The sequence below is a fragment of the Lissotriton helveticus genome, chromosome 1_1 (genome assembly GCF_964261635.1).
Source record: "Lissotriton helveticus chromosome 1_1, aLisHel1.1, whole genome shotgun sequence".
NCBI lineage: Eukaryota > Metazoa > Chordata > Amphibia > Caudata > Salamandridae > Lissotriton > Lissotriton helveticus.
The window spans coordinates 1,854,813,269-1,854,839,616 of NC_136057.1; the positions used below are offsets into that span (position 1 = coordinate 1,854,813,269).

The window sequence follows — 26,348 nt, forward strand, 5'->3', positions numbered from 1 at the left end:
CACTCTCTCTCTCTCTCTCTCTCTCTCTCGAGTATTTATTGATGATGGAAACTTGTTCTCTCTCTCTCTCTCGAATATTTATTGATGTGGAAACTTGTTCTCTCTCTCTCTCTCTCTCTCTCTCTCTCTCTCTCTCGAGTATTTATGGATGTGGAAACTTGTTGTTCTCTCTCTCTCTCTCTCTCTCTCTCTCGAGTATTTATTGATGTGGAAACTTGTTGTACATTCTCTCTCTCTCTCTCTCTCGAGTATTTATTGATGTGGAAACTTGTTGTACACTCTCTCTCTCGAGTATTTATTGATGTGGAAACTTGTTGTACACTCGCTCTCTCTCGATTATTTATTGATGTGGAAACTTGTTGTACTCTCTCTCTCTCTCTCTCGAGTATTTATGGATGTGAAAACTTGTTGTACACACTCTCTCTCTCGATTATTTATTGATGTGGAAACTTGTTGTTCTCTCTCTCTCTCTCTCTCTCTCTCTCTCTCTCTCTCGAGTATTTATTGATGTGGAAACTTGTTGTACACACACTCTCTCTCGAGTATTTATTGATGTGGAAAATTGTTACTCTCTCTCTCATATTTATTGATGTGGAAACTTGTACACACACACACTCTCTAGAGAGAGTATTTATTGATGTGGAAACTTGTTGTACACACACACACTCTCTCTCTCTCTCTCTCTCTCTCTCTCTCTCTCTCGAATATTTATTGATGTGGAAACTTGTACACACACACACTCTCTCTCTCTAGTATTTATTGATGTGGAAACTTGTTGCTCTCTCTCTCTCTTGATAGAGAATTTATTGATGTGGAAACTTGGTGTGCACACACACACACACTCTCTTGAGTATTTATTGATGTGGAAACTTGTTGTACAAGGCACACTTCCATGTATTACCAATTCCTTGCTGCATCCACCATTACCATCCGTGCAGTAGAATCAGTAAGCGCTCCATGCGCATGTATCAAAATGCATGAGCTTAAACGATATATAAATGCTCCATGTGTCATCATCAAACCATGAGCTTAAACAATTTGAGAGCGCTCCATGCATGTTTATCAAACCATGAGCAAAATGAAAGCGCTCCATTCACGTGTATCTAAACCATAAGTACAAGCAATGTCAAAGTGCTCCATGTGCTTACACTTTTTGGATTGCCAAAGCGCTCCTTGCGCGAGCTTCAAACCATGAGCATAAGCATATTGAAAAGCTCTCCAAGCGCATCTTTTCACGGAAGTCATGTGGGCTTAGACAGATAACGTATCCCAGTGCGTTTCAGGATGCCCTAATGGAGAAATGCTGAATGGGCTATAGTGGGTTGGGTTATAGGTGACGAGGCTTAGCGTTTGTGAATGCCCGCTTAATGCGCATCACAATACGGAAGCTCACCTACCCCATTGTGACCTTGCAGGAATTCTAGTCGGCCCAATGAATGCATGCACCACTAACCTTAAAGTGGTTGTGTAGAAGAAGGTGATATGTGCATTCTGCCACTGGATATGGCTAGCCCCGCATTCTGCTCTGCGTTTTTTTTTTTAAGGAAAGATTCATGACTCCGATCCCTATTGCAATACCGGAGGAGCTTGCCAGTGCAATGAGGGGGGGGGGTGGTCTCATGAGCTTGGAACCATGACATGCAAGCCTCTCTGAAGCAGCATTCATGGATAGACAAAACGCTACACCTAACCTAGAAAATCCATCATGTTGCACATCAAGAAACTGTATTTTCCCTTCACCACTCCCAACAATCAAATGAAGGTTCGCAGGAAAAACGAATCTCCAGCAGTTCTTTGATAACGAAAGTGCTCCTCAAATTTGTAAGGTAGCTCTGTCTCCATCCTTCTCACTTCAGTGTCTGGGTCTCCGGTCTCCACTCTCCAGCCACAGGGATGCAGGCAATAAAATTCCACTGTCTGAGGAAGCTGTCCTTGTAGCATGTTAAACCAAGGGCACTAAAATATATCCCACTGGCTTCAGTACTCAAACACAGAGTTCTGCTATTGCACCTGTGCTACACACACTGCATATGCACTCGAAATACACACATGGTGTCAGCATGACAGTGCATCTTTACACAGGTGTCCCTGTAGGCCATAATCTCAGTGACGCAAATAAAAAGTTCTGGTCACACTATCTTTCATAGCATACGGTATGTTGCTACTGCCATTATATGTCCTCAACCTAGAACCTGAGCAGTAGTGCCCAATGGTCCTGCTTGGTGTGCCTCTCTGTGACAGGACAGGTCCAGAACTTTACTTCGTCGGGTACGTATGTATGTCTTAGTTTTCATGCTAAGACTAGTGTGACACTAGGGTCAAATATGCCAGTACACCATGTGCACATGCAGTTGTGTTGTCACACATCGGTGAACATGATCCAATACCATACAGGAGACAGTCCTTTCTGAACAGCTTGTTAACAGCAATCTCAGTACTAGTTTCAATCCTTTCTACCTACGTGAACAAGTAGACGTTTATCCCTCTGGATGGAGGAATAAAATTGACAACAGCCTACAGGAGTGGGGCAGAAGTTAAATTAAGGACATTGCCTGGGCATTTTGGATTTGGAGAAATGTGCGGCATGGGCAGACAGGGTTTTTTCCAATGTTGCTGCCAGTCTCAAACATTCCACTTCTTAAGGAAATCACAAGAACTGTTTCTTCTATCTAGATTATCCGGCCCAGGAATCATTATTACTTTTCAAATAAAAGACACACTAATAGATGTGTGGCATGTTCAGTTTATTTAGAATGTATTTATCTCCCTGATAGGAAGAGCACATGGGCCTTGGTATCTGCAGGAGAGCAAACTGATTAGGATAAAAGAGGTAGTGCATGCTACAATCATCCAAATAGGAAAACATCCATTCCTTATGGGGATTGTGTTATCGCCCTCACATACACTTTCGACCCTAGTTGCCCTCGCAATTCCTAATTTGAAGTGTCTCAGCACGATTTTAAATTACCTCTTGGGCAGAGGAACCATCTTCTTTTCCAATCGCGGGTTTAGGGATTATCTGTTCACCTTATCTAAAAGGACAGACTATAGGCAGTGAGGCAAAATGTTGTCACCGAGACAGTGCACGGATATAAACCACATGTACCCAATAAACAGACACACCATTTGTACAGTCAAGCTTTGACTCCTCTCAACTCCCTGTAAGGCTAGTCTGATATCTTAGTTAGCTGTGTGCTAGGAGTGGACATAGCCTTCCTTTGGCTAATGATCAGGAGCCTTATTCTAGCTCTCCAACCCACAGGTTGGCAGCACTGATGGGGACCTGAACTGCATTGCTCAGTTTCTTCTCTGCCTGAATCCTAGTGGATCAGTGTTCCAGTCATCATCCCACCTGCCTTCATCAGTTGTTGCTGCAGGGAGAACAAGGGGTCAGGGCTGCCCCAGGGAATCTGCTTGGTGGCGGTTGAGGACCAACTAGTGCTGAACTTTGTGGCACTTGCTTTCCACTGAGTCTCATCCTACTTGGCCTAGGGTGGCTCATACTAGACTCAGACCATCTATCAGGTTCTCTCTGCACCTCGCCTTCTCCTTCTTGCGTGACTGTGAAAGAGTCCAATGACCAGGGCTAGATGACCAGCAGACCCCTGTCAGCTTCCCTTTATCACCAACCTTCCCAACTCTGACTGATGGAACTCACCTAAACATTCTCACCCTGGTCACACTGACACATAAGCATCCCAATCTGACGCTCACACACTCTCTCATCACACATCACCCTTGCAGGATCATGTGGTCACTGTCGTTGTACCTCCGCTCTCTCAGAACCATTAAAACCAACAGACCTGGTCCATTCATCATGCAGTTGCACATTCATCTGTTATTGCCATCTCTTACTGAAACGGTCAAGAAATTTGAAATAAACCTCTAAAATAAGTAATCTTTTCAGCCTGCGAGACAACCACCGTTCATGATTTCTCCAGTAGTCTCTGTGCAATCTGTATGCTACAGGTGGTCAAATCAACCTTTTGGGTATCAAATAATGAGTACCATTTACCTGTGTAATAGCAAACGTGGGGCCATGGTAGGGACTTGCAATGGGTATTTCCTTCCACTTTTTGCCTTCCTTGGCATTTCCGTATTACAGAAAGGACTGCAGATGCTTATGGGCCCCCTTTGGGAACATGGGTCACGAGACATATGTATTTCTTCCTTTTAATTTCAAGGCATTTCCTCCTTCGCAAGGGACCTTGCCCCATGTAATGAAGGAATGCCTTTGCCCATGTTCCTGTGTTGTATTACAGATACAAAGCAGAGGCAAACTGCCTTTCTTCCACATTAGAAGTGCTGCAGAATCAGTGCACCACAAAGCTTTGTCTTCTGAAAGGCGGTACAGGGATATCCTTCCTCGGGCAGATGCTGTCGTGCACACTGTCTCCAAATACAGATATGTTAGTGCCTATGCTGGGGACAGAGCTTTAAAAAAAATAATTGATCCACTCTTGCAATCAGAACATGGTGCACCCAATGAGGTTATGCTGTTCTGCAGATCAGGGTAATGTACCCGATAAGCGCTATGGTGCCTCTTTGTTTACAGCAGAGAACATGGTCCTTATCTCCTATCAGGTGCAGTGTTCCAGTGAGCTTGCAGACCGTTATAGCAGTTAGTGCGGTTTTGAAAAATATATATTTAATTATTCATTCAACATATGCCAGTCGTACGAGTGGAGTATAACTATTAACTATGCATTCAACCAAATGTTAGGTCAGCGAGCCTAGTTTGCTTCATGAAGCATCTCTACATGCTACACAGTCATGAAAGAATTAAAAAGACTGAAGCAAACATCCATGCCGGCAAAAACTGTTGGTGGGCTCTGCAGTTGCTACCTGCTGCTGTTCGCTTCAGAAGAGTGTGTCTCCATGTCCTGCAGACTTGGCTTTCAAAGTATCCTCTTCTGCATCCTTATAGCAGCTGTCTGCCCCTTTGTTAAGCATGCTCCTCTTATGGGCTTCATGCAAGGTGCGTTGAAGGATCCGCTGTGTATAGTTTGGTAGGTAATGACCTTTGCAATATATTATCCATAGATCACAAGGTGGGGCATGTAGTTGCAGAACTGCTGAAGTGGTGAGCTTTTGAATTCCGCAACTGAGAATTTCTTCTGTGAAGAAAAGACAGTGGCATCTAATTTGGTTGATGTTCTCAATGACCATCATTTATTTATTTTCTAATGCTGAAAGTCAAACATAACTGTGATGTTGCCAGCCAAGGCCACTAAGTTAGGGGAACGTACATAATATGCTTAGTCCCAAAAAGGCTTTTGGAGGGTTTTTGTAGCCAATACTGAGAGTATCTGTCCTATTCTCAGCAAAGCTATATAGTTGTACATATCCAGTGCCCTATTGTATGTAGGCATGCTCGAGACACATGATTGATTAGTTGATATACCACCAGGGCCCCCTTTCTCCATTCACACATACGCCTAGATAACTGTGAACAAGTTAATAATGAACAATAAATAGCTGAATTGATGTAGCTAAAGGAAAAGCCAACAGGGTCTCCACAGCTGGTAACAATTCTCCCATTTGTAAGAAATTTACATACTAGCTTTGTCAGTGTCTCCCACTTAGTCAACCAAGCATGGAACCACCTATCAGAAGCAACACACAGAACCAGAAGAATAAAAACAGTTTGTTGCAGTGTGACGCGGGACCATTTATATCTAATGTCCAGCAAATCTGATTGGGGAAACCTACAGTGTCGTCTCAATCGGCCTAATGCCTTCAGAATAATCCTGAAATGGCTGCTTTAAGATCCGATGTTAGCATTACATTTCAAAAGGTAAGTAAGGAATCTGCCTACGTATAGCTTAGTTTTAAGGCAAGTTTTAAATTAATGGATGAATTTGCTAAATTTACAATGGGCACTATGCTGATTTGAAATATTCTATGCTTCTCTGGTTTGAGTCTTATGAGTTAGGAGAATCTAAGAGCATTCATGAAGGGACTTTTGACCAGAAAGTAGTATAGATTCCAAGGCCTATATCAGTTATTTTGTTTTACATGTGCTCATATTATGAATTCTCATTCAAGAACCTGGGCCAAATTTCCTGAAAGCAACATTTGAAAGCTTACAGTTTGTCCTTTCTCTCCTAGTTCCTTTGTGTGAGGTATGTCTGGTAAATTGTGAGGGTAAGAGGCCTCCATATGAGCTACGTAAAATCTTTGAAACCGGTTCTGTCTTTTATTAAGAGCCAATATATTTTTAAGCAGGCCTTGGACGCTTGCTTAAGTCCCATAATCAGTTGCTTTTCTGCACTCTGAGCTTTTGCGTGCTGCTATTAGGCTTTTGTGTAACAATAAATGTACAGAAAGAGTGGTAAACCTGGTGTCTGATTGTTGAAGGTCTTTAGCTTGTGCAAAATATTGGAGTCTAGTTACTTCATGAACACCTCGTGAAAAGTGCTCAGTAACTCATAGATTGGAATGGTTCTGTTTCTTGTTCTTTGCCCATAGAAAGTGATTCCAGTTCAATAAACAGTTATTTCAAGTTGTGGAACAACAAATGCATGTTTTTTGCTGCAGCACATCTGTAAAACTGAAGAGACTATTTGAGACTGGACACTGTGAGCCAACTTGCAGAATGTTCAGAACAGTAAAGGAGAATAAATCCGATTTCATGTCAGACTAACTCCTTACTTCAGTTGCTCTGTGGAAAGTTAGCAAACCACCAATTAACCCAATAGGAAGATAGGGCAACGAGTTAAGAATTTGAAGCAGATTTCTATGTGATTTGTAGTTGAAAGCTTTGATTCCAGCAGAGAATGTGTAGTGATGTTATTTGCCTGTGTGGTGCATGGTATGAGTGAGCCTAATGTAGAATGGCATGTTGATGTTGTGAGAATGTGACGATGCTTGGAATATTGGTAGCTCTGTGCTGGTTGAAGCAGGCAGTTTAATCACAGGTGGAGAGCAAATGTATGGCAGCTATCGGGCTTTGGCTATCACCGAAGGTCCTAACATGAAATAAATAATTTACCCCCTTCTGGAATATCGCTGCCCTGCTTAAATATTCGGATACATTTCAAACCAGTAAAGGCTGATTAGTTACCGTGTTAACCAAATATCAAATAGGATGGTGGTTATAACACTTTTCAATCTAACAACATTTACATATTTTATTCATTCATTAGATTGTTATTCATCCAATTACCTTTGTTAGAAAATAACTTTGAAATTGAGTAGTTTCCCGAGGGTCTGTAATTCTCTGTAACAAAATCAAGAAAAGTATCTTTGTGTCCTTAATTTAAAACAGTTTACATCCTGTGCATTTTAAGATTATTCCACTTATAATTATTCTCTCAGCCTGTTCTCCCTATACTGTTGTGGCATTGTTAGGTAATTAGGAAACATGAATCTATCCCTCTTTTACTTATAAACATGGATTCTAATTTATTTTACAGAGTTTAAATTTTGTGTACTTTTTAATATAGAAGTGCTTCCTCCAGATAAGTGTTTTATTGTGCTTAATATAATGCAAAATACAGATACAACAGAAGGAGAAAAAGAAAGGAGCAGGGAGACCAGAGCTAGATCGGGAAGTTGAATTTTCCTGCTTATAGTATCCGATTGTCTTTCCTTCTCAGTTGGTTTTATTTCTACCAGCGATCGTCAGGGATGATGATAAATTGTTTGAAGATGGTGCGTGTCAATGTGAACTTGATCTGGACTTCAGTCCATCCACAAGGTTCAGCTCTTTGGTGTGTTCCATTATCTGTCCAAGCTGATACTCTACCATCCAACCAAGTTTCCACTGTATAGGATTCAAAATCCACTCATCTGCTTGACTCAGTACAAACGTTTCTGTAGTAGGACCCTACATGTAAATGAGCATTTGGACTGCTTCATCATAAACAGCTTGCTACCTCTCGTCTAGCCACCCACCATTTACCAATATTGGGAAAAACATTGACTAAATGAGGAAAAAACTGAAAAATGCTTCATTCAGTGAGTTAATGTAATTTCACATAAACAGGATTCTTCTGAGGATTTTATTTAACTTTTTTTAAAAACAGCAGTAACAATCTGTGTGGAATTTAATAAAATATCGTCTTGTCCATGGGGCAGGTTGCTTCATAAATCTAATTTTCCTATAACAAAGTCCACTTGTCCCTTTTGTGCCGTGTAATGCGGTGATCAATTATGGTAGAAATCTCATTATGGAAGAGTTCTGAAATAACTTCTCTGAATATGCCAGGACTCATGCCATAGTAGAGTTTGAATACTATCAATTTGCTTATGTTGCCACGTTTCCGCAGATCTACGTACTTAGGCTAAAGGTAGTGGTAAGCAATAATTCTAGGGTTGGAATGCCCCTTTCAGTCTGTGCATACCTACTAACTTACATGTTTTAAGGGTTTTCACAAACTCTTCTCTAATCTTTTTCCATACTGAGAGAGGTTGTAAATTTACTCCTGATAGTGGCAGGCGTAAAACGTCTTTCAGGGTTGGGGAAAAAAGTGCTTGGAAGGAAGGTGAACTTGCAAACACTCAGATTTTTGCATGAGCAAATCTACCCGTGCAGATTTGCTCATGCTAAAATGAAGTTCACAAATATTTTCTGGGACTGCTATTTCTTGCCCTACTTATGTAAATTGTTGTGAATTCACGAAAGCCGTATAGCTGTACCTAATGCATGGACATATACCATGGGTGCACTTTTGAGAATTTCTTTAATAATTGGGCTCCTAATTATGTCTGGCGTTAACCATAATCTTTTGTGTTGATTAAAATATTCTTTCTATCTCTATCGGCACACAAAGTAGTTTTGTTCAGTGCCTGGAACCACTATGGCAATGTGTGGTTTTTGAGACCAAAAACTATTTTTGCTTTTGCCAATGTTCGTTATAATGGTTTATTATAATGGCAGCTACCACACCAATAAGGCTTTACAAAAACCATGCCAAACAAGTCCTGCATTGCCAAAACCAAAAAAGCCCCATACTCGTATTGAAATGGGTTACACTAATTTTCCATTATGAATATTTTTGGGAAATACTAGCAAATATTAGCATCCATCAACACATTTTACTAAATGAAGCTGCAAAGAAATGATACCTAAAATGTTACATTTGTTTAGCAACATTTTTTCCTACTTTGCCTTTTTTTTGTGAACATTCGATTTTGAAAGCAAATAACTATCAATCTTGCTTTCAAGCTTCTGTAAACATTTGCATCTAATCAGACAACACTCTGGGAGCATTATAAATAGCCTCATATTGCTAAACTTTAAAAACATGTGTATACATTTTTATACTGGAACCACTGTCAGTAGTGCAGTCCGAGCTTACAACATTTACTTAGTGCTCACTCTAATAATAATAATGGCTGTGCAATAATGAATCATAAATACAAGTTTGTACTGCATTAACACATGAACACAAGTATTACCTTAACTGCATACAATGCCCTTCTCTGATCCATAAAGTGGTACTGTAAACTGGCAGCCAAAGGGTTTGTGCTGTAGGGGGTTGGGCCTACTTGTCCCAAGGATAAAATACACATGAAAACGTGTTACCCTTGACCCCAAGCAATATGTCCTGGGCATTGGGCTATAGGAATTCCACATCTCAAACTATTTCGTATTTTGTCCATCTTTTTTTTATTTTTTTTATAAATCTTTTTATTAAACAATCTCGACATACAGGTACAGTTCCACTTAAGTCAATCATAGGAGTGCAACGAAATCAAAATACAGACAGGTACAATAGGAGAATGCATTGGAAATCACGGGCAGGGGGGATCTTCACAGTCAAGGAACAAGGAGGAGTACATATGTTGCCACGGTATTCATTCCAGGGGGCCCAGATCTTAGATCATTTCCGGGTGCAGCCCCGGGCCATGTATACTGTTTTTTCCCTCATCATACACAAGTAGAGAGATTTTCCCCAATCCGTGACCGTGGTTGCATGTGATGCCCCCCATAGTTGGGCGATGTTTCTTTTAGCGACCATGCAGCCCAGTGTGACCCATTGTGTGGCATGCGTGTTGAGATCTGTTGGCTCCCAGATGTTGAGGAGGCATCTAGGGGCTTCTGGCTTGATTACGATCTCTAGTGTCTCGCTCATTATTTTGTGTATCGCATGCCAATATGTCTGGATTGGCTCGCAATGCCATATTATGTGCATGAACATGCTTATTTGGGAGCACCCCCTCCTGCAGCACACGTCAGCCAAGCCACCCATATGTGTCAGTTGAGGACCTGTTATATACGCTCTGTGTAGAATTTTTACCTGCACCAGGCGGGGACGTGCCCAGATAGCGACAGTCTTGGGGGAAGAGACTGCTGCCTGCCAGCTTTCATCATCTAATTCAATACCGTCACCGGCCCATTTTTCTCGTAGGGACTGCAGGGGGTCATCCATGTTGATGAGCTTTCTGTAGGTCAGGGAGATAGCTTTTTCGGGCACATGGCCATCTAGGAGTCTGTCTTCCAGAGGGGAAGATTCTGGTGGAGAGGAGTTGCGGGGCAATACTGTTTGCAATGCGTGCCGGACTTGTAGGTAGCGAAAGCGCTCCGAATTAGCCAAATCATAGTGAGTTTGGGGGGGTGTCAAAGGGCTTCACTCCCTCTTTGTCCCAGAGGTCTCTAATGTGGAAAATCCCAATTAGATCCCATTTGGCAAAGCCTTTGGAGTCTCCTAGTTCCCCTAGCTTTTGTGAGTCCCAGAGAGGTGTAGCAAGAGTCAATCTGTCATTCCAGCCCATTGATTTAGTTGCAGAATGCCAAACAGTGACTGTGTGCTTGGTAGGAGCAGTAAGTGGGTATCTGTTTGGTTTGGAGTACAGAGCTCTTGTGTAGGTCCCATTTGGAAGAAGCCATTTGTCCATATCGAACCCTGGGTCATGGGGCTGGCCATAAGTGCTGTGATTTATTGCAATACGATGCGCTGCCCAGTAGTATTTTTTTAATGTCCGGTAATCCGATTCCCCGTCGTACCAGCCGAGCGTAAGTTTTTGTAAAGCAATGCGAGGTCTTCCACTCCAGAGAAGGTCTCGCTGGAGCCCTTCTATTTCTTTAAAATATGAGTTTGGAACTGGGTCGGCCGAGTTTTGCAGAACATAGAGGAAACGGGAAAGTGACATCATTTTAAAAAGGGCCGCCTTGCCCAGCAAGGAGAGTGGTAGTGATTTCCAGTTTGTGATATCACATTTGAGTCTCTGTAGAGGGGGAACAAGGTTACGGGCATGTCAAAGTGAGTGATCGAGAGAAATTAATATGCCAAGATATTTAAAGCCTTCTGAGACTATCGATATGGGGCAGTCTCGGGGCACCTGGGGAGGACCCCCACAAAGAACATATTGGAGAGATTTCTGCCAATTGATTCGAAACCCAGAGAATCTGCCAAAATTGGCAAGGATATCGAAAACGGCGATAAGGGATCTCTTAGGGGACGTGAGGTACAGAAGGATGTCATCCGCATACAGGGAAATGCGGTCCTCCCAGTCTGCCGACCACCGCATACCACGGATCATTATGTCCCCACGGATCCATGCCGCAAGGGGCTCAAGGGCCAAAGCGAATAGCAGTGGAAAGAGGGGGCATCCCTGACGAGTGCCTCGGCTAAGGCTGAAGGTCTCTGATTTTGTTGTTGTTCACAACCACTTGAGTGTTAGGAGCGCTGTAGAGCAAGCGCACCCATCGGCAGAAACCCGGCCCAAACCCCAGTTTTGTGAGCACAGCGAATTGATATGGCCATTCAATCGTATCAAAAGCCATAGTGGTGTCAAGAGAGAGACTATGACTGCATCTTCCCGTATGGTCGGCACCCTGCCTAGGACCCCGTGCATTCTGCGCAGATTCAGGGCGGTGTTTCTCCTTGGCATAAATCCAGATTGGTCAAGGTGTACTAAGTCTCCATTTACTCTAATCAGTCTATTTGCAAGTATTTTAGCTAGAATCTTGGGTTCTGCGTTAAGCAATGAAATAGGGCGGTAGGAGGAGCAGTCTGTCTTGGATTTCCCTTCCTTGTAGATTGTGACTATGGTAGAAATTCTTTGGTCTAGAGGCAGTGACCACTGGTTGAGGCTATCTTCAAACATAGATTTTAAATATGGGATGATTTATCCGGACGGAGCTTGTATAGCTCGATCGGGATACCATTGGGGCCGAGGGCCTTGCCAGAGCAGAGCGCTCTGGTTGCGATTGCTATTTCGTCAGTGGTAAGGGCACTATCCATGAATGCTCGGTCATCATCTGAGAGTGTCGGGAGGGAGATATCCCGCAGGAGTTCCGCGGAGTCCTCCTCTGTGTATGGAGCTATTGAGCTGCAAACTGTGTGGAAGTGTGCGGCAAACTGGTTAGCTGTGGCCTGAGGGTCCGTTATTGGGGATCCATCAGTTCCTTTAAGCTCCGGGACAAGCCTAATTGCGTGGTCTTTTTCATCTAACCAGGGGATCAGTTTCCCTGCCTTATCCCCCCCAGTCATAAAGTCGGCCCAATCTGTCTTGTGCCATTGTTTTGGCACGGTCAGTTACTAGTGCCTGGTATTCGTCTTGACTGAGGTGGAGTGTGTGAAGGGCTTCAGGAGTAGTACCAGAGTTTGTCTTGCTCAATCTTATATATATCTCTTGTTCTACATCGGAGATGTCTTTTAGCTTGTCTTTTTTCGATCCCGCTTTTAGGGAAAGGGCTTGGCCCCGGATCACAGTTTTGAATGCTTCCCATAGTACTTGCGGGGAGGCAACGGAGTGTTCGTTCTCTATGAAATAATTGTCAATGGATTTAATCAGGCCTTTATGTATTTTTGGGTTCTTGAGGTACCAAGGATTGATTGGGGCAACGTGCCCTACTTGTGAGTGGTCCAGGACTATGTGGACCCACAGGGGGGAGTGGTCAGAGATACCCCCTGCCAGATGTCCTATCTCCTTGATGGTCGCTACTTGTGGAGCTGGGACAATTATGTAGTCCAGACGGGAGAGGCTGTAATGTGCCCCGGAGTGAAAAGTGTGCTGGATCTTATCCGGGTTGTATGTTCTCCATCCATCTACCAACCCCATTGCCTCCAAAAAGCCAGAAAAGGAGTGTGCAGTGTGAGGTACTGTGCGAGGGGGGGGGGTGCCTATCCAGTTAACCCGATATTATTGAATTGAAATCACCGCCGAGCACTAAGTGCCCATCTGGTAACGCTAGCAGTACAGAACTAAGGTCGGCAAATGTTGCGGCTTGTAACCCTGGAGGTGCATATATCGACAGGAAAGTTATGGTTCGGCCCTCCCAGGTGCCTGTGATCCCTACATACCTGCCATGGTCATCCAGATAAGTGGACGCAAGCGACAGGGGAAATAACTTCTTTTGCATAATGCCCACCCACCTGGAGTTTGTCGTAAAACCTGCGTGTGCAATCATTGAGTAGCCCCATCTATGCATAGCCTTGCATGTGTTGCCCACAAGGTGGGTCTCCGGAAGCAATACAATGTCCGGTGATAATCTCCTGATATGTTGCAATACTACACATCTCTTAACTTTATCCCCCAACCTGTTAACATTCCAACTTAATATTTTGACTTCCTTGTTGCACTGCACCCCCATTGACCCATATGCGGAGTATAGCAATTTTGTTTGTTACAGACTGGGACCGTACCATCGAGATAACAAATAAGACAAAACAATCCCCTCCAACAACCCCCCACCCTGCTCCCCTGCACTCTGGGCTCAGAACTGCCCATGATACTCAAATGCAGAGTACCTGTCGCCCAACAAAGTACTAAAAGAAGAAAATGGGGGAGGGCCTTAGCGCCCCGATGGCCCCCGTTCCTACCACAAGTTACTGGTGCAGTTCTCAATTACGAATCAGAATATAGACTGAACAGTACATCAGTAATTTTAGCTTACAGTCCGACGTCCCCAAGGAACAAGAGGCTCTGAATGATGTTCAAGATGAGATAAAAGCAGACTGCCCACAGCGATCAAGAGGTCGCCCAACGATGAAGGGCTGTCCATTTCAATGGTCGTTAGGGCTCCTTTCTGGGAATGTTTTCCAGCTGTCCAACCAGTCGGATGCTATTTCCGGTAGATCAAAGAAGTGAGTTCTTCCCTCGACCTTGACCTGCAGCAGCGCAGGGAAGAGCATGGCGTATTTAAGACCTTTTTCCCCGCAGTCTTCGTTTGACGTCAAGAAAGGAACGCCGACGCATCTGTACAGTCTTGTGAAGTCAGGAAAGAAGGTGATTTCTGAGTTATCGATCATGAGTGGAGGAGCAACTCTAGCAGCCTGCAAAAGGGTGTCCCTGTCTCTGTAATTTAACAGCCGGGCCAATATTGGGCGGGGAGGAGCTCCCGGTTTAGGGCGACCTCCAGGTATCCTGTGTGCTCTTTCGACAACAAATAGTTTGGACAAGCCCTTCGGTTGTAGCTTCGCCGTGATCAGGTGTTCAATGAAAAGGTCAGTGGCTGGACCCTCCGATTTCTCCGGCACACCGAGAACGCGTATGTTATTGCGTCTCGAGCGTCTCTCATAGTCGTCCAACTTGTCTTCTGCCAACTTACGGAATGCCTGTAGTTCTGATATCTGTCTGCAGTTGCGAGGTATCTTCTACAAGGCTGGAGGTGGTGATTTCCAGTTGTTTGACTTTCTCCCTATATTTTGTGAGCTCAGCCCTGATCCGAGTCACCTCGGAGGACAGTACGTCAATGGAAGTGCGCACTCCAGTGATGGCGGCCATTAGGTCCTTCATCGTGGGCTCCGAAGGGCCATGTTCTGCCCCACTCTGTTGTTTTTCGCGAAGTCCTTTCCGATCAGGTAGGTCCGCCTTTGGGCAGGTATATCGGTCCAACCTGCTCTGTTGAGTCGTTTTCGTACCCTTGGCGTTGGACATGGTGAGGGCTCAGTTCGCACTCAAGGCCAGTCATGCACAGCTTAGTGAGTTCGTCCGCGTCAGGCCTGTCGCCCCAGAACGCAAATGCGGTTTTCCAAGCGGCCGCCACTTGATTGGGGGGGTCTGCTGGAGGCAAGGACCGCGGGACAACTGTAGGGTCAACAAAGTCGTAATGATTCAAGGGCGCCTGCCTCCCATGCACAGTGGACGGCCTATAGTGAGTCACCGTACATTGTAATTAATTGCCCATGTAGGGCCAGTATTTAGAGGCCAGTCAGTCAAGCATTGACTGCAATGTCTAGGAACCTGGGGCCGTGCACATTGCCAGCAAGCCTTGAGCTGGGGGCCAGCTGCCAAATCAGGGTATAATATGGGGAGCGCTGTGCCTCAAACGGAGTGTGCTACTGTGATTGCTGCTGTAATTGGCCTTAAGTTATGCAGCTGTGGGGCTCCCAACCAATGAGTATTACAGCCCCCAAGTTCTGGCCTGCGCTCTATTGAGGGGTTGCATGGGTGAGCGCGGCCGCCTCTTTGACCCACAGAAGCACCTGTCTGCAGACAGCCTGCTGCAGTCTTCCAATCCGGCCTTCAGGGCTAGTATGCTTCACTGCTGGTCTGGAGCGTTTCCATTCAGAAGGCTGGAGTACAGGCCATGATAATTCAGCAGAACAAATTGAAAGTCCTAGCAGAAGGATAAAGTCAGATCCTTACTACAGTGGCTGATGCTCTTGATTTTGTCAGTAGATGAGACAGCAGTTAATGAGCCGAAGTGTAACGCAATGGTGCTTTTTCGCGGGGGCCGCTGGGTGCTTTAATTGTCCTTGTTGTTGATTCCGCGGCCCCTCCAGGAGTGGGGGAGGGGCAGCCGCCGGCCCACAGAGCGTCTGGGACGGCAGGTGCAGCCACTCCAGTCTCTGGCTTCGTCAGCGCTGGATGCCTTAAACGCCGGCCAGAATATCTCCAGCCCCGACCTCGGTTTTCGTTCGGGTTTGCTGGAAGAAGCAGCGTTACTCCTCCGGTGCAAGAATCCAGTACCAGGGGACACGGATTGTTGTGGCGGATCAGCGGGGCAGGAATGGGGGCCTCAGAGAAAACTAGCAGGCGGCCATGTCTTTACTCCGCGAAGCCACGCCCCCTATTTTGTCCATCTTAAAACAATTGTTAGCTTTCAAATATTACTTTGTTTGATTGTGGAGCAGCCAGTCTTCCTCACTTCATGGACGGATTACTGATATTATCGAGAACGATGGTTGTACAATAGTGTTATGGGAAGCAGCCTTGTCATAACTGGTTGGTGAATTGAAGGTGCAGATCTCGTACTCTCTTGTCACTAACAAACTTCTCTAATGTCTTTCTTCAGGTTATGTGATCTGTTCATCGTTGAGACATGTTCTTGAAATGAAAATTGGCAGCAGCCCTGTATGCCCTTTCTGCAGTTTATCTGCTAAAACAAAGGGTTGCATATAGGGTTTCTAAACAGTTATAAACACATACATTTTCTCAGAATTGTGCTAGATTGTTTATAAATGTCTAATGTATTGTGTATCTCTGTTTTTATTCTCCGATGCCTTCATTGACTTTAAAACAAAATGTTTTTGGCATTCCTTGTGCTTCTCCTCATTAAATGGAAAAATACCTATTAATAAGTAGTCTATCAATGTTATGAAACTATTGGTTTCCTTGTACATTTTCAAGAGCTACACTTTCGATGTGTATGTTAAGATTGTGCTTTCCAAAATAGGCAGCTGTTGTATTATACTTTAGTTTTGATACTTCATCTTTTCTTGCAGGAATCAAGTTCTTGAAATGTTCGATCATGCGTACAGTAACTATATGGTAAGTAATCTGTTTTTTGTTTTTACTTTAATCGGCATACATTTAATGTGTGTGTGTATGTATGTGTGTATGTATGTAAGATTGTGTGTATATGTGTGTGTGTGTATATATATATATATATATAATCTTATTTTTTCATAAATACGAACGTTCAAATATGTGAACAAAGGGTATACTTTTGTATTCATTTTTTGAAATCCTGTTTCCATAGCAAAATTGTTGAAAATCGACCTTGGGTTTCATAGTTAAAAATACATTTGTGATGTCCTGATTGGATCATTTTACATGTCTTTCCCTACAGAGCACACAAAAATGAGTGATTAAAACTATCCATATCAACTATTACAAAACTTAACAAATTTCTCCAGCCCACCCAAACTAAAATTGCATTCCAGAATGATGAACAATGATTCAAGTGCTTCTGTGGATTGAGTAAAGCGCTCTTTAAGTATCTGGGAAACCTCACAATCTTATAGTTCACAAATCCAGTGATAAATACACTTCCATTAATAGTCCGAAAAACACAGGTAAACCAAAAGAATGGGCACTTTTTTTGGAACAAATGTGCATCAGTTGAAGCGGCTATATTATGCCTTGTAAAATGTACTGTTCCATTAATCAATTTGCTGAAACTTGCTCAAAGTGAACAGGTTGAAAATATAAGCAGTCATATTCATATGTGGCAAGATTTAAATTTTGTACTGAACAGTGGTATTGTCGATGCTACATATCTCTACTTAGTGACAGACAATTGTGTAAAAAAATATTGTAATAAAAAAAACGTTCTCTATGATTGCAAAACATGGAAAGATGGGTTCAAAAGTACTGAAACAGCGGAGTTATTTTTAAGATTTATCACAGCAAGTGCCGTTAGTTTTCACAGTAAACTGCTGGGTGACTTTAGTATGAAAGACACTGTTGGCCAGTATGCAGACAACAATGAATGACATGAGTTACTTCCTGTAATGACACCTACATCCTGAAATGTCCTTTCCCAAAAAGTGTATGACTTAAAGCTAAGTTATTGAGTGAAATGCTTCAATTAATCTCAGCCACTAGTAATTACTCGGAGCCCCGAATTCAAACCTTTTGCTGTTTGGAGTCGAGGTGTTGGGTGTATGTCTGGTGTGGGATACAGATGTGAGTGTTTCATGATTCTATATATTAGGATTTTGGTAAAAAGTCTGAATTAGTGGAACTAATAATTTGAAGAGTCACCTTGTGGGGCAGAAATGGAAGAAGGCTATGATTTATTGCTTCATTTGGAATAATACTTTGCTTGTGGATTCTCTATGAATTATTGTGGTCCTCGAATTGGAACACCCTGCAACTGTCGCTCACCTTCATAAACGAAACACGTTGGCTAAGGCTGTATCAATTTGAATATGGACAAAGTGAAAATAATTTATTTTTTTTTTTTTTTGGTAAGACTTTATTAGCATTTGTCAAACTTACAGTAATTGTACAACACAGTGGAGGGAATGAGTTCTCGGTCAGCCAAGGTTGTACATTGTGACACAGCTATTTAGCCGACAACCTTCCGGTCCGGCAGCAAATGTTTGACAAAACACATAAGGCAATCATGATATATCAATAGTTGGTAAGACGTCTTACTGTTTTATGCTTTTTATAACAAACAATCCAAACTTTAGACTCATGCCAATAAGGACAGTTACGTCGAATCTACCCATATATCCCAGTGTCACTTGATTAGGACCAGGTTCCTATGCTATCACCCCTCTCCTTCCCCACACCCGCTCCACTGTTATCCCTGGCACTCGACCCCTAACTTCGCCAGTCTATCCACCCACTCCCTTCAATCTAGTCCTCCAGGTCTTCACCCTCGTCTGAGCTATCGTCCTCATCCTCCGGAAGCGGCTCACAGAGGTCCCCCCTATACTTATTCCAAGCCACCCAGATTGCATTCCACTTGCGCGGGTTAGCCCTCATTTTGTAAACTGCACGTTCAACAATCATCAGTTTGTCCATCGTTCTACACCACAACGCCAGCGTAGGGATTTCCGCCACACCCCACCTCTGCGCAATGTCGCGCTTGGCTACCATAGTCCCAATGGTGACCCACTGCCGTCTCCGGTGCGGCAGGTCAACCCCCTCCCACACAGAAAATAATAATTTTTGAACATTAAATAAGAAACAAGAAATTTGGCTATTTGACTGGGCTATGAATTTCTGTTACTTGCTCTGCAGAGATGTCTAGGAGTGGCTGATACCATTACGGCGTGTACCAAATGTAACTCTTGGGACAGGAGGACATTCAAATAGAGTACAAAAATTGGTAACCAGTTAAAGAAAACAAGCACACAGCATTTCAGGGGAAAGTAACAGTTCGAATATTCATGGATGGTGCTCCAGGAAGAAAACAGGGTTGGTTACCACAGCCCCACTTGTATCCCCCTAAGAGGTGGGATAACCATAAGAACAAAAAACACCCTTCCAAGCACTCAAAGGTCAATAGTAAATTCCATGTAGGAAAGTATCCTTCATTAGTCGCAGGTTCAGTAGGCACAGCTTCCAAAGTTTATTGGTTCCAAAGAAAACAAAGTTCCAATTCACAAAAGAGATGCACAGCCAACACGTGTTTCGTCTTGCCAGTACAGGGCAATAGACTTCTTCAGGGCTGCAACCCAAATAACAATATATAAGATAACAGCATAATCTACAATATACACACAACGTCTTCAGTATTCTTCAGAGCTCAAAACCACTGAGAGTAGATCAGAACAGGTATACACCCACAAGCCAACCATTGTACTCTCAGAAGAGGTCTGAGTGAAGAAAAAAAGAAGAAAGCAAGGCCAAGTCCCCCAACAAGATGTCACCTAAATGCGTGTCTCAGGGATCATCCCTGTTGAAGCCTAATAGGTATGAGCCCGGTGGCAGGGCAGCATCTGGGATCAGACACATTTGAAGACCTTTGAAACACTTAAGACCAAGTATAAACAGGCTGTGAAAAATTGGGTATGGCTGTGGGACCTTATCGTGGAATACACTCAGTCTTGGGTCCAGTCAGGCTCGTTTAAACAACCTTAAGCTCCACACTGGGTAGCTATGGCTTTCGAGCCGCAAGACTTAAACAAAGAAACTCAGTATCCAGTACCAAACACTGAATAAGAAAGCCACACAACATGAAAGAAACACAACAACAGTTTATAAAAATAGATGATATTTTTATGAATTTTCTATAGTCCTTGATGAGAAAAGTCTACAGAAGGATTCCAGAGATGCAGATTTTTTTAAAGGTTTTATCAATTATCATTTCAACTGTGCCTGGATACCCTCACAGGTGATAAGCTGCGCTATTTAAATCCGAGTATTTATTTATTTATAACTGCAAATAAGCATTGGTCAACAAAAAAGTTAAAAACTTTTCAAACGTTTGTATAAGTTAGTTTGGCTACGCTGGCCTGGGCAACCAAATCAGATAGAATGAAGGGTGGGGAGGGGGATCTAGGGGGAATAGGGTAGATTTTGACAGTTACCTGACAACGAAGCATGTTTCAGTCAAGTTTCGAAGTTTAGAGCACGACCGCCATAGACTTGAATGGAGAGGTCCTGATGCTGGGGGTACAGGATGAAAAGATGCTCAAAGATGCTCTGGTGGTTGTGAAGTTGACGGGCCTGCTGAGGTTATTCCTCGGTCCACGGGTGATGTGGGGCTACTTTGGCCACAGAGGTTGGGGCCCCACTAAGTCCTCTTTGGGACAGTAGAAGGACAGCTGTGACTGGGCAACTGGTCTCTCACCACAGTGGTTTAGGCAAAATCCTTTAGTTGAGGGCTAGTGTTTCTCTTGGGTGACCAATCTGGACTTTGACGGCACTCCTTGGTCTGGCTGAATTGGGTGCAACTTTTAGCTTTTGAAAATCGGTCTTGTGTGGCTCCCAGTGGCATTCAGCAGCACGTTTATGGAAGTGGATACTAACTTGCCAGCATGGGCTTCTTCAGCTCTATTGTCCCTGGAATTGGTTCCAGGTGATCAGCTAACTGATCCTTGGTGTCATTACTTTGGCCTGGGGCTCAGTAGAACTTTTCCCCATGCATGGAGGGACAGTCCTAACTTCGCTAGCCTTCCTGAAAGTGGGAGGTGACACCTGTCCCTGCAGTAGGCTTAGATTGTTTTCTAGCCTGGGAGTCATTCACACGACTATCCAGGGGGACAGTATGCTCTCTGTGGGCCTTTGTGAGGCTGCTGGACCACAGACCGGCAACTGCCCTAAATTTGATTTACTTTAATAGTGACATTAAATTAGACTTTGGCATCAGGTCAGGTTTAATGCCACAATTAATTTGATACCTGACAGTACTCGGGTAGTCCGAGTCAGAAGTTAGCCAGGCTCGGTTGCCGGCCTGTAACCTTGTATTAGCCAATGGGGCTACTAACGTTTCCAGAGCAAAATAATAATTTGAGGGCCATACATATATTGTTAAGGAAAGTGGTGGCTTTGCCATTGGTTTGAGTAGCAAAGTCAAACTGGCAGGGTAAACACTGCCCTTCCAGTCTGCAGTGTCAGGATGGGAGCCATTTGAACTTTGTCACACACAGGGTGGCACAATCAGTGCTGCAGCCTTGGGTGCACACTATGCCTTACATGCCCTTGGTACCCTGGGTACATATACTTGGGACTTATAAGTAATTTCCTGCCAATTGGGAACAGCCAAATTGGCATACACTTTGTAAGGGGTTAGAACATTGGCACTAAGGTCCGATTAGCAGGCCTCATTGCACTTTCAGAGTCGAAAAACCAGCAGCATCAGTCCAAAAATGTGGAGTTAACATGCAAAAAGAGGCATTACCTTACAATGGCAAATTCAAAATGTTTGCAATGTATGCAACCTATACAGGCCCTCGGCCAGCAGGCAAGGCGGGAACCTTGGAGTCCGTGTGACAGCTGGAATGCCTCTCCTCCGTGTACCTATGGACCACTATTAAGTCCCTTAATACATACCCATTTACGGAAACCTAGTAGGTGTTTTAGGCGTGCTTTGATGTATGTATGGTAAATTAATCAGTTATGTCAACATTACAGAATAGATGTGAATCTTTGTAGTATAATCTGTGCTGACGAAAGTCACAGCATTTGGGAACATATGTGGCAGAAACATGTTGATCCTAAGAAGAAGTAGGGGTAACTAGAGCCCCAGAACTTCATAACTTTTCCTATTTAAAATCATACCGGCTGGTGCACAGATTAAAACATAAGGGCTACCAGGCAGGTATTTTTAAGAGTAACCCTACCCCCGCTAATTGCCCTATTCCTTTTCCAACAGTGTGCTCACGTGCATCTCACAAGTCGTAATACGCCCCTTTCTGTAACGGAACAGGAAGGAACTTTATGAATAAGCAGGCCACCAACGGGTACTCTTGTGGGTGAGAGTTCTTTAAAGCAAAATTATTCTTTTTGCCTTAAGTTGATGGGAGAGTTCTTAGATTGATCCTGTCGAGTTGGGCTCTATAGTTTGTGTAAAGTTCTTTTTCAGAGGAGGTTGGTTAATTTGTTTGTGGTTAATAGAGCTGCATGAGATTTCTTTTACTCATGATGATAAATTACTTGTTTGAAAGTGCAGAATGTTAATTCAGTAAAACTAAATATTTGTTTGTAAAACAAATTGTTGCTGTAACCTAATTTTGCACATTGCTTTAAAGCACTGATTAGGTTTGAAGTTAAATATCTTCATATGTAGCAATTAACTGTGTGGCCCTTGCCTTAGGGTACAAAATGGGCTTCCTTTGAACATTTTGTATAATCTTGTAGGTATTGCCGGCCATCCTCGAAACCCCTATCAGTAAGTCGCATAAATACAGTGTTTATTTGAAAAAAATACTATTGCAAATAAATGCTGTTCTGATCCTGTCAGCCTTTTCATCCTTCGAATTTAGCAATGTGTCCAACATTGAATGTGGTAATAACACTTATAATGTAAGTTCTTTTTCTGAAATTTAAGTGTGTGGCATGCCCTGTATTAATATTATGTCTTCAGTTGAATGTTAAGTCACATCTACTAAAGGAGTCCCCACAACTGTTTTACATTTGTGTAAAATTGTAGGCACTAACTAAAAACTTATAAGATTACCAACGACTAAGCCAATTAGATGGACCGAGGGTGGAATCTGAGGACTGCTGTGTATAGTGCCAAATTTCCTTGTAAATATTACACTTATCAATTGTCCAGTGCTTTGAGTGACATTTTGGCTGCATTGAGCAGTCACTATACGTCTAGCTCTCACTGATCGCAGAGGAATGACTGCACATGACTGCACATGTTTGTCCTGGTTGAACATACGTAGGACTTTGACACCTAGAACATCAGTATATAGTAGCATTCATATTTGACAGGTGCAGCCTATACAGATGTGTGTTTTTAAAAGATGTCTTGTTTAGGTTTATTTTGCTTATAAAGCAAAACATGATGCCTTCTAGGTGCACATATTTAGTTGTACATGTCCTGCCCCAATATATATTCCCAGTAGCACAGTTACAATCAATAAACTAGTTTTTTGAGATGCATAGATATATTGATTTAGGCGCCATGACTGTAGTCAAGATTACAGTGATGAATCTAGTTGGCATTTGTGAGTACTAGAGTAGATATGATATATAAGGCATACTTATAAAAGATATTGTAACTGTAGCTGCAGGTGTATTTGACATCGAACGTATGAGGGAGAATGTGGTGGGCCAAGAATTTCTTGCATAAAAGGGATTAAAAGAGGTGGGAGTAGTCTTGACGTGCGCTCCATCAGTGATTGGAAGTGGTTGATTTCCCTGGGCATGGTGTTCCGGAAGTGGGGTTTTGCCTCTGAGAATCTTTGTTAAGCTCTGTGTTTACATGATGTTCCTGTGAGGACCAGGTTACACTTTTCCGCTGAGCAAAGGATGTTTATAGGGGTGTATATGGGTGCTTTCATTGTTACTGTGGGGGGGGGGTTGTACCTTAGATACATGCATATGCAAGATAGGAGTATGTGTGTGATTCTTTCTTTTTGCTGGTGCCACAGAAAGCAGCCTGTTTTTAAAGCAGTGTTTATGCACCTTCTGTGGGTCATTTATTTTGGTTAACAGGTATCCCATAGTGCAACCATGTATTTACTTCCTCTCATCCATCCGTCCACTCGCTCATCGGTTCATCCTTTCTCTCATTATCCATCCGTTCCCCCTTTCATTCATCCATTCACCCTTTCTCCAATCCATCCAGCAATCCACCCATCCCTTCACTTACTCACTTTTTCACAATAATTATGAGCTGAGCCTTTGTCTGCTGAGTTGCAGACATAAGAGGCCTATCAAGAACTTTACCACTGCTGTAGTTCCTAAAGCAAGGCTACTTACACTGACCTAAGGCATGCACCTACACCGACCTAGCTCATATACCTACACTGTCGTAGTTCATGCACTTGCCCTGACCAAGCGCATGAACCTACACTGATCTAGCTAAGACACCTACTCTGATCCAACCCTTGCACCTACAGTGACATGTTGTATAAACCTACCCTGACCTAGCACATGCACCTACTCTGGCATAGCCTATGCACCTACTCTGGCATAGCGTATGCACCTACTCTGGCATAGCGTATGCACCTACCCTGGCCTGGCGTATGCACCTACACTGGCCTGGCGTATGCACCTACACTGACCTAGCGCATGCACCTACACTGACCTAGCACATGCACCTCTACTGACCTAGCGCATGCACCTCTACTGACCTAGCGCATGCACCTCTACTGACCTAGCGCATGCACCTCTACTGACCTAGCGCATGCACCTCTACTGACCTAGCGCATGCACCCCTACTGACCTAGCGCATGCACCCCTACTGACCTAGCGCATGCACCTCTACTGACCTAGCGCATTCACCTCTGCTGACCTAGCGCATGCACCTACACTGACCTAGCACCTGCACCTACACTGACCTAGCACCTGCACCTACACTGACCTTGCGCCTGCACCTACACTGACCTTGCGCCTGCACCTACACTGACCTAGCGCCTGCACCTACACTGACCTAGCGCCTGCACCTACACTGACCTAGCGCCTGCACCTACACTGACCTAGCGCCTGCACCTACACTGACCTAGCGCCTGCACCTACACTGACCTAGCGCCTGCACCTACACTGACCTAGCGCCTGCACCTACACTGACCTAGCGCATGCACCTACACTGACCTAGCGCATGCACCTACACTGGCCTAGCGCATTCACCTACACTGACCTAGCACATAAACCCAGAAATCTTAATCATATCCCCCCCCCCCCCCCCCCCCATCCCCTGGTGAACTGGAGTCTAAGCTCCAAGCATAACACAACTTCTTCTCACCCCCTCTCTCCCAAAATGCTAACGAGCTAACCAAACATTTTACTAAAACTGTCTTCGATGTCTTATACCAAATTACTCCGTCTAAACTTACATCTCAAAGAAAAATTCCATCCAAATCGTGGTTCAATTCGAATCTCAACAAAAAAAGAAGCGCAATTAGACTAACTGAAAGAGCATGGAGACAACACCCTTCTCCCGCCCATCTTGCCCTCCTCAGATCCGCTAGATCCACTCAGAAGAAACACATTTTCACTGAAAAAGCTTCCTTCTTTCGCACACAACTTGACCGTGCCAAAAATAGACCCAGAGAGCTGTTCAACGTAGTTCGAAACCAAACATCTTCTGCCACTCCTAAATTGACGACCTCAACTGAAAGATGCGAAGAAATTGCAAACTTTTACTCCGAAAAAATCACCATAATAGATCAATCCTTCCTTGTAACTCCAGATCCCTCACAACCCCCTACCCACCGCAGACTACTCCTAAATCCACCCTCCTCACTTACGCTCCCCCTGATTCCTTCTCTCACCTATTTTCCACTACCCCTCCGGAACCAGCCTTTCAAACTCCCAGCTTAAAAACAATGCTCCTGGCATAATTTCCACCCCGTAACTGAGCTTGAAGTCTCTAACATCATTTCCAAACTCAAACCGTCCTCTCACACCAAAGACCCCACTCACTTATAACCTTGTCTATGAGCTAAAGCACATCATTGCCCCTTATTGGACTACTATCATCAACTCCTCCCTCACTATGGGATGTGTACCTGTCTCCCTCCAACTCGGACAAATCACTCCCATTCTTAAAAATCCCAATGCCGATCCAAACTACCTGAACAAACACCGCCCTATCTCCAACCTCCCCCTGCTTTCCAAAGCCCTCAAACAATGTGCCCTGCTCCAACTGGACAAACACAATTAAACTTTTAACCTACTAGACTCCTCACAATCCGACTTCCGAAAAGGCTGCAGTACAGAAACTGCCGTACTAAATATAGTTGATGATATCCACCACTCCCTTGATAACGGCGAGACCTGCCGACTTACTGTGCTCGACCTCTCAGCCGTGGTTGACACCGTTAACCATCCTGCCTTACTTAACGCTCTCAAAGTTCGCTTTGGCATCAATGGTCCCATCCTTAAATGGTTCTCCTCCTACCTCAACACAGAACACACCAAATCAAAATCTACAACTGCCTGTCTCACTAGGTGTCCCCCAGGGATCTATTCTCTCTCCCTCTCTCTTCAACCTCTTTATGGAACCCCTGACCCTCATTCTTAAACAAGCTGGAATCAACTACCACCTCTATGCTGATGACACCCAACTCTACTACTAGACTTAATCTGAC

At 43.8% G+C, this 26,348-nt stretch overlaps 1 protein-coding gene across 1 annotated transcript in view; it reads left to right on the forward strand.

Moving 5' to 3' along the window:
• The window catches only part of EDEM3 (ER degradation enhancing alpha-mannosidase like protein 3), a 501,369-nt gene that overhangs the window by 2,842 nt on the left and 472,179 nt on the right, over nucleotides 1-26,348 (forward strand). The window contains exon 2 of the mRNA XM_078641446.1: nucleotides 16,623-16,668. Coding sequence (XP_078497572.1) covers nucleotides 16,623-16,668 — 46 coding nt within the window. The remainder of the gene's footprint in view (nucleotides 1-16,622; nucleotides 16,669-26,348) is intronic.